Source organism: Botrytis deweyae (genome assembly GCF_014898535.1).
Source record: "Botrytis deweyae strain B1 chromosome Unknown BDEW_007, whole genome shotgun sequence".
Lineage (NCBI taxonomy): Eukaryota > Fungi > Ascomycota > Leotiomycetes > Helotiales > Sclerotiniaceae > Botrytis > Botrytis deweyae.
This window is the reverse complement of record NW_024066214.1, coordinates 856,360-873,932: the sequence shown is the minus strand read 5'-3', so window position 1 is coordinate 873,932 and position 17,573 is coordinate 856,360. Positions and strand designations below refer to the sequence as shown.

The window sequence follows — 17,573 nt, the reverse complement described above, 5'->3', positions numbered from 1 at the left end:
CAATATTAAAAGAAGTAATATAATTAGATTATTTAAATCTTGAATATATGTAAAATATTAATAAATAAATTATATATCAAAATCTTAAAGCTTTAAGAATTGAATTAAAAGATCTTTTATATATTAAAAATCCCTTTCAAATAATGATTTTTGTAAAATTGGCCTTAGGTATTTAAAGTCTAAAAATAAACAAACTTTGATTTTTATATCTTCAATATTTTGATTTTCCAAATAACTTAATATATATATATATCAAAATATTATATTTTGAAAATATATATAAAAAATTCAATTAAAAATTTATATACATCCCAAAACTTATACCTTAAATACTAATAATTGAAATAATATCAAATTTCGAATTAGATGACTTTCAATGAATTTTGGTGTGATATACACTGGCTAAAGTGAGGTCGGCATTCATTTAAAACAACACCGAGTAGAGAGCGTATCGTCGGGAGAGGTACACCCGACTATAGCCGAGGTTTCACCGTGAACCTCAATTATTTACTCCCGAGCTCTCCATTTTGAACAACTTGCACGACTCCAAAAGACAGCATTTTTTGTCATACCTTGAATCTTCCATAGATCTCAATAATCATTGTCAGCACACCTGATTTATCTGAGTATGGCTTCATCCGAGAAAGATGCCGCTACTAAAGCTCGCATCCTCAAACACATGAACGCAGATCACGCTGGTTCTCTGTCCCTCTACTTACAGCACTACTGTCAGCTCTCCAAAAGCGAAGCCTCCAAGCCGAACCTTCTCGATATCACCCTGTCCTCACTCCGAATCTCTTCCAGGTCTGGGAAAACTCACACTATCCCCCTTGATCCTCCCATGACTTCCTACGCCGATGCTCGACCTCGATTTGTTGCTATGGATTCCGAGTGCCGTGAAGCTCTCAACATCTCTCCATATACCATTACTCGTTACGAGCCCCCGAAGATTTTCTTGCATCGATTAGTTTTCGGCTTGTGTTTGATAACGATGGTTGTATTTGTTACGAAATCGCACATTGTACCTGGTACATTCTTCTACGACAATGTGTTGCCATGGTTTCCAGGCGGCCCAGAAACTTTCTTGTGGATTTCTAACAAGATTGCTATGCTAACCTTTGCGCTACATGTGATGGAAGTCATTTGGATGGATAGGAGCAGACTTATGAAGTACAATATCGAGAGGGGAAGTTCTATGTGGTGGAAATGGATGACGAGCTGTATGATTGAGGGGTTTGGAAGTTTTGCCAGGATCGATGCTATGATCAAGCAACAAAAGAAAGAGAAAGAGTCTAAGGGAAATGGTGGACATTGAGATCTTTGCCAGACGACATGCAGAGCAATTTCACCGAAAGACAAATTTTATGAGCTGCGTGGAGAAATTGCGAGAAGAGCGATGACCAACACAATATGGAACCATGGCCAGATTATGATGAGAACAGATTGATTATTTGAAATGGAAGTAAGCTGGACACCCTCCAAAGTTCTACAATCAACAATGTATTACTTGCCCTTTTACTTACCAGTTTCCATTTTGTCTTTGTTGCAAAAGAGCCAACATCAATTATGGCTTTCACAGAGAGTTCATTTTCACTACTTTGCTTTCTTGGTTTCGGGGAGGATCATATCGATGTTGACCTTGATCCATGCGTCAAAGCTATGAGAGCTAATGTTATATCAATGTCTGATACCCACCCCCGCAAAAACTTCTATAACCGTGCGAGCAAATCCCCAAAACATGTAATCATCCTACCAACCAACAGATCCATGTAGGCTACAGATATCTTCATCTCCCGTCATCACGGTCGGTGATAGCCATGATTGCCTAAGTTATGGTTGAATTAGGATTCAATGCGGCTCTTTCATGGTTGGCGTCAAGCTCAGCCTCCGTTTCGCGCTTCCAACAAATGAAAGATATTCTGACTTCCTGAGGCTGTTGGAAATACCGAGAATTGACCTTCTTAAATGATATTAGAATCAACGCGTTTGGTGTAGATTCGCTGGTTTGCGATTATTTTCCTACTTTGTGTTTTCCGGTATCTGAAGTCTGGTACTTTCTTTTCAGTCGCTGTTGATATTTGCGTTTTTTTCTGCTCGTGGATCTCTTGTTATTCAGACTGCACCTGCTTCATTGTGATTATTAAATTCCATTCACGTAGTTCATTCATTTTTGTTTCCTATATTCTCTCCATACCTATCATACCAATCGTACCAATTATCACTTTCATACATGTCTTCGCTCCTTACGACCCTCTTCCGTAGATCCCACTCCAACCACCATCCCAACTCTTCTTCGACATCCATATCTACCCCTTCAAAAATGGGTTCATGCCTCTCCCTGTCCTCAGGCCCCTCTCCAAAAAATACCACCTTCACATCCACAGCCTTCGGGCGCTCAGCATACGTACAAATTGAAAAGCAGGACGAGGTCAAGAGATCGTTACTGGTAAACGAAGAAGACTATTATTCGGATGAAGAAGATGTGGGGTTCATGGATGTTCCGCCTAGGAAATATAGATTGAACAGGGGAAGATTGCAGGTGCAAGAACATGAGAAGATGGGGAGTAATGACCCATCACAGGATGATTTTCTCTTGAACAAGACACTCCCTCCTTCTCCGGAAGAAGGAGACGAGCCGCCGTTCGAAGGTATGATTAAGGTGTGGAGTTCAGAGGGAGAGGGAAGATGGATGTGGCCAAGGGGAATGGGTGTTCCGGTGGTCGTTAGTGATGATTATAGGAAGTGGAGAGAACAGAGAGATGAGAGGGTTGGGGGATTGAGATCTTAAACTGGATTAGGCTTTGTAGTTTAGGAGTTGGACTTGAGGATACAAAAGGGTTTTGGTACATGGGACATTGATTCTCCCATTTGGCTTCAGCGTTTAGTAGATAGGCTAATTTTTCACTCTGGGATTATTCGGTGTTATATTACATGCAAGTTTTAGTTGTTTTGATGATCTGACATCTTGAGTGTATATTATCATCTCGTCTTGCTTACAGCAATTTGTTTTCTTTATAAGAGGTATGCGGAGGCTTGCATTGTAATGGCTATCGTGTAACGACTATGGAATCAAGAGATAATTCTCTTGATGTCTAGTGCTAGCTATTGTGCATGTAGGACAGTGAATCTTTCTAACCTTCGTTCTTTCTTTTGCTTGTTTTGTCTGCTTGTCATACTTCTGAGTTCTGTTCACTCGGAATTGCTGGTGGCGGAGAATGAAAAGGCTACCCACAATTCCCATTCATGATGAAGTACAAATTGATGAGAACTATGCTGCAGGTGTGATCATCTCACACAATAGTTGGTGAGAAGCGATGCGTTCACCTCGTGCGCAATTCTTTGATCGCAACATACACGAGAATGTACTGTTGCTTACGAACATTACAAATCGCGAACCCTAACTACCTAGGCAGTGCCCACACTTCTACGGGAAGGATTATTCTAGAAAAGAATCGCGATCGTGATCGGGGAGCGTGGGGCATTGATCTCCAGATTACAATCTCTTTGGGCCTCTTCCTTACTACACCAATCATGCTATCAATTCCTCAAACCACTCAAATCAAGATACGTCATAATGAAATGACTATTGGGTCTACATGCGGACAACAATATATGAACGCAGATCAAGCGCGCGGCAATATAGGGTCAATCATCACGTGGCCGAACTCGGCCAAGAGATGCAGGCCAGATGTGGCTGATGATGGACAACCGATTCTTCTCGTGAATTTCTGTAGGCGCACCGAGAATTTTAGGATGAAATGAAGTGACTTTTTACGTTCAGTATGGTCGGCCCTCATGACATCGTCCTCAGGGGAAAATCCTCGGACCTCGAGAAATGGCGATGCAGTGCTTGTTTTCCTTGTTGGTAGTATTAGATATCTGGGCTACTTCTTGGGTACATGAAACCTTATTGAAAAAGTTTATATTTCTTTGTGGGTTCCAGTGAAATATCCTAGGATTTCCTTATATTGTTCGCTAAAATGGCCTCACGATCGTCCAGCCATTCATCCAAAGCAAAGCCTTTACCACAGGATGGTTCCTCTCACGGTTGGCGACCATTGGAGGATCTTACAGTCTCGAAAAGAAGTGGACTTGAACGGAATGGTGCACACCGCAGAAATAAAGGCAACCCCAAAACTTTGCCACGAGGAACTCAGAATAGTGATGGTGAGGGAAGTCAGAGCGGAAGTAGTACCGATAGTAGTACGAAATTTAGGAGTAGAGGACGGAGAAGTAATCATGATCATTTTACTGCTGGTACCACTAGAAGTAAAAAAAAGATCGATCCGTATAGTGACTCGGACTCGGACTCGGGATATAATACAGATCGGGGACCACGAGCAGCTTCAAGGACGTCAACTCGTTCTAAGAAGGCCCAATCGATAACCATGATACCGGGTAAATACGGCCCAAATGACGCTTACAGCGACCCTGTCCAAGAATTGAGTCATGTAAAATTAGCAAAGGAGGCTATACCTTCTGATCACAGACGAAGAACCAGATCAAGAAGTCGTCAGGAAAAACATGATAGTAATAGGGTTGCAGATACTGATAAAATCAATGGCACGATAGCAGAAATATCTAGGCGCGAGTACTTCAAGGAAGACTTAGAACATCGCGTAGCTGATGCGAGACCAAAGTCAGCGAAGATAGAGCGTAAGTTATTTCCAACCTCTGATCACAAAAACAGAGATCCAAGTATCTAACATTCATACAGAGCCAGCTTCTTCTTACAGCGAAGGAGAGGCAGCACAACTTTGTTATGATTCGGAGGTGGAACTAGTAGATTCTGGGTCTCGTCAAAGTAGATCCAAGCCGACTGTGAATCCTAATAACCGAGAACAACCCCGGGATACTAAAGCGCCATCAGGAAGGGCAAAGTCGAGGGAACATGCGAATCGGCAACCACGCCATGGAAATGAAAATTCAAAGGAACCAAGAAGAGAATACAGTTTCGAGCCTATCCGACAACCAGATGTAGTTAGTGCGTGGGAAATCCCGGGTCAAAACAGAACGAGAAACCCAAGCCCTGAAGCTAATACACAAAAAAGGACAGTAAATGAAGCGCCGTTGAACTATCGTCGCTACTATAAGGATTTTATGAGAGACTCAAACCCTCCAGCTGGGACGCCGAGAAGGCCGGTAGTTGAACAGAAATCGAAATCTCGTTACCCTGCAGACGGTAACATAAATCCAAGGCTAGCCAGTGATAAAGGTAGAGAACATCATAAGAAAACCGAGCAATACACTCCAAATCCAGACATATTCGCTCAATACGATGCCCCACCAGAGAAAGAGAAGAAGAGAAAGAAGAGTCCATCAAAGATATTCAAAAGGTTTTTCGGAAGCTGAAGAAGTAGTAAACCGTCTGGCGAACGTAAAAGGGAGGTTTAAGCAGGTCTTGGATTACCGGTGTTCTGTACTCTTTTCTGATTTCAAGAGACTGTCAGGGGAATTTCGACACTTTTATCGTTATTTTACTTTTCGTTGTTGGGTTTTTTATTGTACGCTTGTTTGATTGGTAATTACTGTGTGTTTTGAGCAATTGGGGATCTGTTATTAGTGTATTTGATATATTTGATTCATTTTTCATTAAATTTGGACTTATTCCCATCTTATATCGAGGCTTTGTGCCTTCTATTCTTTGAAACAAATAGCTCCAAAGTGGATAGATATAAACCTTGATCAGGATTCATTGACCTGCCTCAAACTGTATACAATTCAACAGCGTGCCCGAGTAACACAAACGGATGAGGCGTAGGTAGGTACACACAACACTATTACCGAAGATATACTCGCTTGTGCAATAGGAGAACACGAGAAACTTCCCGCATAAAATTTAGAGGAGACAATTCTTCTAGGCGAAAGGATCTATCATTCACTCAAACATGATGAAAGGCTCGGAATTCAAATGTTAATGGATGTTCAATTATTCTTTATCAAGTTCTTAAATTCAGATTGAAATGTGGGACTCAAGATCATAATTGACTTGATCTCATATCGCTAATTACTTATTTAATACTGCGGACGTGTGTATCGAACCAGGAATCAAGTGGAATAAATTTAAGAACTGTTTATTTCTAAACTAAAACATTCTTCATATATAAATACATAGCCATCCACGCAGGCTCAATTTGAAAGCACTACGAGAGGATGTAATGCGAATTAAACTACATGGTACCTGACTGATGAATATATATCAACATTTTGTAAGTATAGAAATGGAAACGGTTGACCTGTAAGCCACTTCAAATGACTTGAAGTGATAAGAAATCCACACAGATATAATGGCATAGCAAAACGGTCCAATAAATGCATCAATACGAAGGAGGATTAATAGCCGGGTTGCCATTAGCCTGCGTTCTTGCCATGTAATCGAACTTTTCAATGATATTCCGCAACGGACCCCATGAAGCATACCGCATATTATGTATGGGGATTCCTCGCGTCAGACCGTAACGAATGAGATTAGCCTTCGTTATCCTGCGACCGATGTCAAAATCGATTTTAGGCGGCACACCTCGATACCATCTCGCGCGATCTCGACGGGACAGCTCTTCCACGACTCCGTAATTGCAGTGCTTGGCAATGAGATTCTTGTACTGTGTAGATCCGCTTGTGTATCGAAAATTGTCGCTTTGCTCCGGCCACATGGGTGCTATGTATTGTCGACTTGAGGCGAGAGCCAACTGGCCACGGTGGAGCTCGAGAGCAATTTGACCCCGGCGATTAGCGATCATCTGAGCTTGAGTCATGCCAGCAGGAATATGTCTGAAAAAGTCGAGACGATACCCCATTGCGATCATGAGAGCATTGTGGCAGACCATTGCAGCACTGTTTTGTGCGTCTATAGCAGCTGCAGGTCCTGGAATCGGATTTTGAGCAGAAACATTGGTTCGCATCATCCAATGTTTTGGGCTGAATTCATTTCCACTTATAGAAGTACCTCCCATGTACGATGAAAGAAAGTTCAAGATTTGACCGATGAGCTTTTGCTCAACAATATAGTGCCTTGGGAGTGGGGGAACAAGATCTGTCCGTTGTAGTCATCCAGATAATTGATTGTTTTCCGTTTAGGTGAAATTACTATCAGCGTGTGATGCCTGAACCCTGGCCCGAATCGATCATCTACCTGTTCGTGGTCAGGGGGTGAGCAATTACAATTATTAACTTAGAAGAGATCCCGTGGAAGACGAAATAAGGAATGTGGGATTTTCATCCGGTACTAGCATTTGTGAACTAATTACGAGCCACTTGCATAAATATATGAGATGCCTGAGCAGCTAGCGTTCTAGATCTTGCAGTTTCGTGAGAATGTAGCATCCTAGGAGTAACTCGAAAGAGACCTTGTAACATCCCTCTTTGGACCGCCATAAATAACCCTGATGTCTGTCAAAGTCAGATTGTCAGTGGCTGTTTACCGGGGAAAATTCTTGACTAGACGAGAAATGAGTAGTCGTAGCAAACCCAGGAGAATAAGGAAGGCATTTGAGGAAAGAGGAAGTAGGACTTGGGGTCAGAGAACAGACTCAGGTATGAATCTCAGTAAAAAAATGAAAAGGATTCCGAACATTATAGACTGTCTGAGTTAGTACATCCCATGCGGCCGGGTCACGAATGGTTTGTGCGGGATATGCCCCCGGAGGTGGCATCCAAAGCTCTGCCCCGATGAATGCACAGTAGGGGATATCATTTACACCATTTGCCGGGCGAGGACAAAGGGAGTTCACTCTCTCGCAAAGCAATCGAAGATATTTGTTTACTGCGTATGCTATGGGTATCCACCATGTACCAGGGGGAACAGGGTTCCCAGGTACTCCGGCATATCCAGGCCCGCGCCAACCAGGCATGATCATGACTTCATGTCGTGTAGTGACTTTCCCTCCCTATCCAAGATTATTCGGAGCGAGCTGGACGCGGAGTGGTACATATGGTGGAAGAGGAGCAGGTGAGTTGATGACTGTACTAAGTTCCACTATCTCCGCAGCGGTCAATGGACTAAAGAGTCCTACTGGAGCCTGACGGAATGGCATATCAATCAGACAATACGATAGTTATGCTTAAAATAAGATGCGAAATTTTGCCGACGAAGTTTGAAAGCAACAACACTGGACGTGCAAAGTTGATTCATAATAGAATGTCAAGGACAATGAATGTCGGTTCTCGACAAAGAGTTCGTGTAACACATTGCCAGATTTAACAATGACTTGATCGAAAGGGGTTTACTTCGAGACTAAAATGCCCGCCTGTAGACCACCTTCGCGAGTAAAATTCGGTATGAAAGAAAAATCGGAGAAGATATTAGTTGGTTGTTTGAATAATCATAAAAGAAGGCTAAAGGTCTGGTATCAAGTGATAATTGAATACCAATGTTCTCCATAAGCGTTATTATCCGTAGCAGTAGAGAGAGATATGAAAACGCGATCCAAATAGGAAGCAGAAGAAGTCCAAATCAAAGCTTTGGAAGTTATACAGGACGGCGAAGTGCATCAATCCTCAAACGCCCTTTGCCATGAACGTTATTTGTTACAGCTTGCAGGAGAGCGAAGCACTTTCTTGGAACGATCTAGGCATGGTATTTGACAACTACCGTGTTCGATAGCTGGTACTGCAGATCTCCTTTGATAGAAGGACATATTGTTAACTGAAAGAACCGGTGAAAAACGCAGCGAGGCGTTGGTGTATGTAGTGTCGAGTATTATGGGAACTGGTGAACTTTGGAAGATGAATCGATCAGTACTTCATCAAATACCTTCCGACAATAATAGGTAGGTAGGTATATATACTGTAAGAAACAATGATTATGATGAGAAGATAGGAACGAGTGCGGTGAGGACTCAGGGTTTGTGAACCCCTATCAATGAGAGATAATATAGAGGGCATACGTATACCGTATAGGAAAAGGGGGGTTTTTAGGATCGATATACAACTAATTGAATTAATGCATCTGTTATACAACCATTGAAATTTTTAAATCCGTTTTCAATCAGATTTAAATTAAAACTGTAGTTTTCAATATTCTGAAATGAATTAGTATAGTTAAAGCTAATAAATAATTCAAAACAACAAATAGTTGAATAAATTGAAGCTAATACAAGGATTATTTAATATATCTTAGATTTAAAGCTTAAATCTAAACACATTCTTACATAATCTCCTTTCCCTCTATCAATCTAATTAATATTAACAAATACGCTAATAGATACCCTAATAAATATATAAAATTTATATACAAAGAACTCGTTATTGCTATAGAACTTCAAATTCAACACATTTTGAAAATCTGAATTCAGAATAATTCGAATTAGCTAAAGTTTGGTCTGGTGGTGTCGAATAGGGTTCTACAGGAGGGTGGAATAGAGAGTACACATATAATTAATTGAACTCCTAGTATTAGAACTCTGAATAACTTCAACTTTCAAGATTACTAAGCAATATATTCATTCTACAACCCTTCTACAACCATTGAAAACTCTACAACCATCTAATTTATATTCAGTTTAAACATTTATTCGAATGAATTACAACCTAAATTAAAATCACAAAAAGTAAATTCGCCAGTTGCAATACAATTGAATATCCGAATATCCGATATAGAACCGATCTAAATTACCCTAATTCCCTATAAGGTACCTAGGGAAGTTTCCGATATTGAAGCGAAAAGGATCATGGAGTGAAATATATTAGTTGTCACGTGAGCATAATTTAGTAACGACAGAATTACTAGCTATACGTAGGAGAAAAAACGGGCCGGAATTGACCAATGCTCTCTACTCGTTGTTTTGGTGAGGGTGCACGTATCATTGCGTAGTGGTCAATTCCGGCCTGTTTTTTCTCCTACATATAGACTAGGTAGATTGATATGAATCGTGAAAAAAGGGCAGTGCATATGGAGAGTATTTACCGGAGAGCTAGGTAGGCGTGCATCCGTAAACCTAATGAACCTAGAACTACTATGCACTTCGTACTAGATGCGATGATTTCATACATCGTCGGAAGGGATTGATAAGATAAGTAAGTGACTTGGGTATGAATGGAAAATGAAATCAATTGTCCGCAGAGAAAGTTATCGGGGAATATTCTCCTTTGGTATGAAATATATTAAAGGTGGAATACAGTGGAACAGAAGTAGGATTAACAATGTGTATCCACTCAAGTATCCCCTTTACTAAACCATCCGATTCATCAATTGGAAACAAGAGAAATCGTTGAAATTGGGTTGTCTACGCAAGTCTGAGCCTAAATTGAGCGATTGGATGTTGAAATATCCGGATTGAGCTCTGAAACAAATTCTAGAATATCCCATAATCAATGCTTTGATATTTGACCGTTATTTACGCAGCGAGACGATGATCGGTCCCGAATACTGAACGAAATATCCGGATAATCATTTTAGAATCTTACTCTATTAAGCGTTCTAATCACCAACATCGAGCTTGTTAGCGACTTGGCATACATGGCGGATCTAAGGAGCAGCGTTAATTAAGGGGAAGATATCACATATCTGTGACAACACAAACTTACCAAGACCTGTCAAGCCTCTCAAGCCTTTTCCAAGCTTTGCTTAAGCATTGCACAAGCTTCATACGAGAGATCATATATATGAAGCCAAGTCGGGTGTTCAACATCAAGATCTCTGGTGCGCAGCGTATGCGTAGATCTCAAGCGTTTGAGATTGGCGATGTTTAACGTCTGATGAACGTCCAGCACAGCCAGCACAGCCATCACCGGTATTTCAAGTAGAGTAGCATTTTAAAAATTTACGCGTACGCTGTAAACATGGTGGTTCCCATCAGCGGTTGTTGGGAATCAGGGGTACATTGTCAATTTACCCAATAATACAATACAATTTCTTTTGAGAATAAACAGAAGACCAAACCCCCATACAAACAAACAATTAGACCCATGAACCCCCCCAAAAGTCCCCAAATGTGTGTGTGTGCAAGTGCATTAGATTCTTTGCCCATTTCTCCACAACTTATATTAAAAAACGCTTTTTGGGAGCAACTTTACAATCAATTCAATTCTCCGAACAGCCTCCTGTAATTTCCTCCATGTAAGCTCCGGCGGTAGCACACGAGAGTCTCTATCCGATGGCGATGACATAGACCCTTGTATTAGACAATTTCTTCCATCGTGCTTCTGTATATAACTTCTCAATTCTCCGCGCTAAATCATACCATCGAAGTATCATCACTCTTTACATTTACATTCTTTTCAATTTCATACCTTCCTTTTCGTTTTACTATTAAGACAATTACATTCGTTGAACATAAACTTGCCGGTCAAAATGCGTTCTGCGATCATCCTCGGAGGCTTGGCCTCAATTGTTCTCGCTTGCGACAACCCAGATAACGATGCTTGTGCCAATGCTTTCACCGTTTCCTCAGCCGCAGCTGGTCCTTTCTGTGCTACTTACACCCAAGCTGCAAACTCAGCTTCCACTGGTCTTCCCGCTTTCGCTACCGCTTGCGCAAACAACCCAAAGAAATTGTCTAGCGCATGCAGTTGTCTTCATGTAGCAACCACCTTGGCTACTGTTGCCGTAAGTACTCCCTTCCAGAAGGAAATACTCGTGTCTTGATATTGGTGCTAATTCGACATTAGAAGAGCACAAGTGCCGCCTCAGGCGTAGCTGCCTCAAGCGCCGCTGCCGCCCCAGTTGCTGCCAGCTCAGGTGCAGCAGCTGCCAGCTCATACGCTCGAAGCTCTTACGTCAAATCTGTCACTGCCTCAGTCTCTGCTCTAGCTCACAAAGCAACAACTGGTGTTGTTGCCAGCACGTCGGTCCCAGCCGTTTCATCCACTGCAGGTGCAAGCACTGCAGTCATTACATCGGCACCAGCTGCCCCAGCTGGATGCACAGCTACAGCTTACGCTGATATCGCTGACATCATTGCTTCTTGCACAAACATTGTTTTGGACAACATCTCTGCTCCAGCAAGCTCCACCATCGATCTTCAAAAACTCCAAGACGGATCCACCGTTACCTTCTCCGGAACTACTTCATTCGGAACCACTGCCGATTCTGACTTCAACCCAATTATTGTCAAGGGTACTGATATTACCATTACTGGAGCTGCTGGACACGTTATTGATGGAAACGGAGCTGCATACTGGGATGGAAAGGGTTCTAACGGAGGAAGCGACAAACCTGATCATTTCTTCGTCGTCAAGGATGTCGTCAACGGTGTCATCTCCAACCTCAACATTCAAAACTGGCCTACTCACTGCTTCGACATTACCGGTGCCCAAGGTCTTACTGTCTCTGGACTTACCCTCGACAACTCTGCTGGAGATGCTCCTAACTCCAAGTCTGGTGATGACCCAGCCGCTCACAACAGTGATGGATTCGATATCTCTGGCTCTGACTCCGTAACCCTCGAGAACTGTGTCGTCAAGAACCAAGATGATTGCGTTGCCGTCACATCTGGATCCAACATTCTCGTCACCGGAATGACCTGTTCAGGAGGTCACGGTCTCTCCATCGGATCCGTTGGAGGAAAGTCCAACAACACTGTTTCCGGCGTTACATTCTCCGATTCCACCATCACCAACAGTCAGAACGGATGCCGCATCAAGTCCAACGCTGAAACCACCGGTACCATTGAGAACGTCACCTACTCCAACATCAAGATGTCCAACATCAGCGATTACGGTATCGATGTCCAGCAAGATTACTTGAACGGTGGAGCTACCGGTAAACCAACCAACGGTGTTAAAATCTCCGGCATTACATTCTCCGGCATAACAGGTACCGCCACTGACGATGCATACAACTACTACATCCTTTGCGGAAGTGATTCTTGCTCCGACTTCACATTCACCGATGTTGCCATTTCTGGAGGTGGAAAGACTTCCACTTGCAACTACCCATCTACTGGATGCCCAGCATAAACGATTGAATGGGAGGAGCGATGAACTTGAGGCATGGAAGGCTCAAGCTTAAGTAAAAGGGATTCTGGTGAGAAATCAGCTATTGATTGGCTGTAAAAACACAACATTTGTATATATCTTTAGTTCTTGTATAACATTCGAGATTAATCGTTCTCTTGAATATTTAGATCTGCTCGAAAATCGATTGATTCTATGAATTGAATAATAAGTGCCCTGACCGATATGGAGTACAAAGTGAAGAAGGTTCAAAAATGGTTGCGCCACAGATGAGCCCATATGACAAACCTTTATTAACCCGTGGACCTATCAACAAAATTCCGGGCTTTGATGCACACTGCAAGACATTTTGTTATCCATCCATAGAACAAAATACTATCGACTAATAAACTCCAAATTGAAGCTCATCAACTGTAATCAATATAATTAACTCGATACTACCTATTCATCTATCTACTTCCTACCTTCGTATATCTTATTCCCCCAAAATCAGTAAATAAAACCGCTCCCAAAAAACCCATTTCCAATCAAACAACCTTCAAAAAGATACAAATGAATAGCAATTTCTCAAGCCAAAAATTCCCTTGCCCTCCCTCCACTACTCTTCTCTACTCGAGTACTTCCGAAACGAAGAAAATAAATAAAATAAAAATCACTAACCCCAACCCCTCCAACCCCAAAGCTCAAGAACCTCCTATGCCCACCTTAATATTAGATGGGAAATGACCAAAAACAGCAAAAAACAGCAAAAACAAATGTGACCTACGCAGGGATCGAACCTGCAATCTCTTGATTCGTAGTCAAGCGCCTTGCCATTGGGCCAGCAGGCCAGTATGTGATAACTGTTTTTGTTGAGGAAAGCCTCAGTGTTTGGTTATATAAAGAAATTTTGTGTGCGGAAAAATAGCGGGGCAATTTTCTCACATCAAGCGATCTGATAGGTGAGGTGCGTTGGGTTTTGGATTAGAATTTTCATAGATCCGTTTTTATCCGAGTTTTACCCCTTCATTTTTGAAATCCGACATTTCATGATTGATTGTACGATATGAAGTACTGCGAATCATTCTCACAAGTTCGAACTGTGATCTGGAAAATCGTTTTCTGGTACTTGACACGTGACATGTCTCATAGTAATGGTTTGTGTATCAATACCTAGGTAGTCGCAGTTTAGAACAATTCCTTGTTGCGTTCCTCGATGCTAATCACATGGCTTGGGTATTCCTGTGTTAAATGTAAATAGAGGGGTCTTTTTTTGAGGAGAGTATTGGTTGTCAACAGCTACAAGAATCGACTCAAAGATTTAATCATCATAATCATCACGATTGTTGCAAGCAGATAGTATTGGAGTCCATGAGTGGCTCCGAAAAATAAATCGCAAATCGCATGCATGCTATCACATATCAAAGATCCATAAATACACATCATATCTCTGACGAGGCACATGCAAAGCTTGTGATCCTCGACATAGCCTTAATTGTTTTTATTGGCAATAATGTATTGATATAAAGTATAAATGAATGTGTTTCCTGTCAATCAACGAAAGCAGGATAGAACGGAAGGTCTTTCTCAATAGTAGCTCCGACAAGTATCTCATGCAGCAAGCTTAACATCAAGTCTCTTGAAACCGCCCTTGTCAGCGACTTCCTGTTGCAAAACAACCATTCTCTTCTGGTCGCCAGTTGGATCAGCCGAATCGCCTTCAAGCTTCCATTCGAGGAATTCGTTGGTGTAGTTAGGACTGAAGTCTTCATTCAAGACACCAAGGCGTTTACCATACTTGGTAACCTTTTCCCAATCACGTCGAACATTCTTGAGATCCTTCGAGAAGTATGCGTAAGAACGCTCAAAAATCTTACGGTTGACAGCAGAAGCCATTTCAGGTTTGATGTCGATGTATGTCTTATAAGCGTCGGATGGAGAACCAAGAACGTGGTCAGTTGCTCGTTTGACGGCCTTCATGAATCTTCGGATCTTCTCTGGATTCTGTGCAATGAATGCGTCATTTGCTGTTGTCAATTAGCTAGGTACTCCAAGTGTTTGAACTGGAGAACGCACCGATATACAAAATGGAACAGAAGCAACAACACCCAAGCTCAGCGAGCTCATCAATACGGAGCATCTGAACATCGGAGCGAGGGCGACCTTGATTTGCGAGCCACTCTTCAAGTTCGACCATTTGTACGTTTTCCAATCCGATGCCGGCATGTATAGTTCCCTCAATGATAGCCTTTGAGACATTCATGCCACAACGAACAGCTTCATAATCAGTTGGCTCCATTCCATAGTGCTTGGTCAACTCATCAATTTGAATCTATGATCGAGGATTGTTAGATGGTTATCGCGGCTGGAGTATTCAATGCATACTTTTCCAAATTCTCCAACATATCCAATCTTCTTTCCTTTGAGACTGCGAAAGTCGGTGGTAATTCCGCTATCCTTGAGGTAAACCACTCCAGTGAATGGCTCATCAAGCAAGGAGCCGATCGAGGTAACGGGAAAATCCCGAGCTTTGGCGGCAAGGGTATGGATCATGGCTTTGAAACCCATATCGACTTTTCCGGAACCGATGATTTCGGTAACATCTGGTTCACTCAATCAGCTACCATCCAAACGAAATTATTCGAGTATTTCTTTGATTGCTAACCACTGGGATCATTAGGCTCAAGAAGAGCTACCTTGATTCCTTCATCGGCGAAGTATCCAAGCTTTTGAGCGAGATAGACGGGTGCATGATATGGCGTTGCGTGCCTATTGAAAAACAATTTGTTAGATTTCTCCTTTGCTTCAAATGAGCTCTTCCAATCACTTGAAGCTACAGTTAGATTTATGTAGCCTACCAGTTCATCAAGAATGTGATTTTATCAGTCGACATTCTGGTGATCAGGTAGCTAATAAATGGTTAGAAGACTCGCATGGGGAGGGAAGGGGAAGCATGTCCTTTCGCTAGAATTATCTAGATCAAGTTCATATGTACGGTATAATCTCAGATCCAAAGTCTACCCATCGCTGACTTGAAGCCATAGATGGACAGAATTTGGAACACCCGCCATGCCTTTGTTACACGTTACCTTGATCTGAGGATGATTCATAGCGTGAGAGAGCCACGCTTCGGTTCTTATCGAACATACTGAATCGATTTGATGCGAGTAAGACAGTTGAGAGTTGAAGTGATTAGAGTTGATGTTGGAACGTTCGAATTGTAAGTGTTAGAGAGAAAGTAAAGGAAAGGAAGAAGGAAAAGATAGAGGGGTAAGTCCATTATAAGGTACAGCTTGTGGTCAGCTTCGGCCCTAGTGCGGGGTAAAATCAACGTGCACCCACCATGATGCATGATCTATTGATCCCAACAAAATCAGGTCCTACCAATGAGAAGCTCAAGGTATGACTAAATTCAATTAAAAGTGCAAATCGAGAACATTTTGCCGGCTAAATGGATTGTCGTCACCATACATAAGGAAGGTAACTCCAGATATGAAATGCAAAGGGCGACCCGAGTACACATCGAAAACCTAAATTTGGTCTCGTTTACACGTCGTGCTGACATTACATCAATCCTATCATTCATTTCAGCGTTAGGTGAAGTAATCGGAAAACCCACACAAAATTTGCAGCTGGCATAGTCATACCAACTCGTAAAGCAAGAATCGCTTGAAAGATGTAGCATTTTGGCTCTATTGCAACTGGGCATGATGCCTATCAATGATAAAGTAGCACTCCTCTGTTTCTCAAGAACTGCATACTCATCATCTCAATTCGCCTACACATACCTACTGTAGCATAACATTGATATAAGACTCCTCTTGCTGTATGAGGAGCTGATTGTTACGATCAGCACCGCGCCTTAAAAGTAAATCGACCACATCTTCATGGCAGAATCGAGCGGGGCCACTAAAGATTACAACTCCATCTGTCTCCTCCATTGATATCGGCTCCGGCGTCGAGGAATTTCCGTACAACTTCCATGTTATCCAACTCTGCATAGGTAGTGAGTGTCTTAATAAATCCCCAGATTCAAATGGAATGAGCGAATCTTCGAAGAAAACATCTATGCATTGAAGCATAACCCAGATTTCGAAGTCGAAAGACATACATAGGTCAGCGCCTGTATCTGATCCTCTATTGACATGGCCATGGGATTGGCGGCAGAAATCCAAATCAATAGAGGTGGATTATGCAAGCGGATATATAACCGAACGGATCCTATTCATGTCTCCTCGTAATGCAGTTCCCTTAATAGAGCCAGGCTCTGTCTTTCCTCGCCACCGATCATCTTGATGTAGATAACGAGGTGGAATCTTTTCAAAGTCAGGCAAGTGCTCTTGAAAGAACTTCAACATGTTGGCATTTCCAGCCCATGCAGTAGGCTGTATTGGAGGAGGAAATACACCCAGGCCGCTGACGGCATACTTTCTCCCACACCAAAGGACCAAACTAATGTCAAATAATCCCAACTGTTCATGACATTAAAAAATAAAATCAGTACCTTCAACTGGACTCAATTTAGAACAAATCTCATGCCTATCATTAACAATCGACGGATCGCAAGGAAAAGACCCTGGCATTTTAAAATCGACGAACAACTTGGAAATCATGCCAAAATACAAAGTCGGCCCCACCAGCTACAAATATGGGATGAAGAGACTAACAGTGTCTGAATCCTCAACAGCTACAACTAATTT

At 42.0% G+C, this 17,573-nt stretch overlaps 6 protein-coding genes across 6 annotated transcripts; 4 read left to right on the top strand and 2 right to left on the bottom strand.

Annotated features, from left to right (window-relative positions):
* Positions 1 to 628: 628 nt before the first annotated feature.
* Positions 629 to 1,315, top strand: EAE98_003987 (uncharacterized protein; the record flags this gene model as incomplete). Its single annotated transcript, XM_038951607.1, has 1 exon — positions 629 to 1,315. One exon carries the CDS (start codon positions 629 to 631, stop codon positions 1,313 to 1,315), a length of 687 nt encoding a protein of 228 aa, XP_038812080.1.
* A 1,005-nt stretch (positions 1,316 to 2,320) lies between these two features.
* Positions 2,321 to 2,788, top strand: EAE98_003986 (uncharacterized protein; the record flags this gene model as incomplete). The annotated part of the gene is made up of 1 exon (XM_038951606.1): positions 2,321 to 2,788. One exon carries the CDS (start codon positions 2,321 to 2,323, stop codon positions 2,786 to 2,788), a length of 468 nt encoding a protein of 155 aa, XP_038812079.1.
* Positions 2,789 to 3,980: 1,192 nt separating this feature from the next.
* Positions 3,981 to 5,352, top strand: EAE98_003985 (uncharacterized protein; the record flags this gene model as incomplete). Its single annotated transcript, XM_038951605.1, has 2 exons — positions 3,981 to 4,656; positions 4,718 to 5,352. The coding sequence occupies 2 exons, from the start codon at positions 3,981 to 3,983 to the stop codon at positions 5,350 to 5,352; spliced, it is 1,311 nt and encodes a 436-aa protein (XP_038812078.1).
* Positions 5,353 to 6,317: 965 nt separating this feature from the next.
* Positions 6,318 to 7,850, bottom strand: EAE98_003984 (uncharacterized protein; the record flags this gene model as incomplete). Its single annotated transcript, XM_038951604.1, has 3 exons — positions 6,318 to 7,033; positions 7,248 to 7,389; positions 7,596 to 7,850. The coding sequence occupies 3 exons, from the start codon at positions 7,848 to 7,850 to the stop codon at positions 6,318 to 6,320; spliced, it is 1,113 nt and encodes a 370-aa protein (XP_038812077.1).
* Positions 7,851 to 11,290: 3,440 nt separating this feature from the next.
* EAE98_003983 (uncharacterized protein) lies at positions 11,291 to 12,897 on the top strand (the record flags this gene model as incomplete). Its single annotated transcript, XM_038951603.1, has 2 exons — positions 11,291 to 11,545; positions 11,608 to 12,897. 2 exons carry the CDS (start codon positions 11,291 to 11,293, stop codon positions 12,895 to 12,897), a joined length of 1,545 nt encoding a protein of 514 aa, XP_038812076.1.
* Positions 12,898 to 14,484: 1,587 nt separating this feature from the next.
* EAE98_003982 (uncharacterized protein) lies at positions 14,485 to 15,766 on the bottom strand (the record flags this gene model as incomplete). Its single annotated transcript, XM_038951602.1, has 5 exons — positions 14,485 to 14,900; positions 14,950 to 15,205; positions 15,259 to 15,476; positions 15,539 to 15,642; positions 15,732 to 15,766. 5 exons carry the CDS (start codon positions 15,764 to 15,766, stop codon positions 14,485 to 14,487), a joined length of 1,029 nt encoding a protein of 342 aa, XP_038812075.1.
* Between the last annotated feature and the right edge of the window lie 1,807 nt (positions 15,767 to 17,573).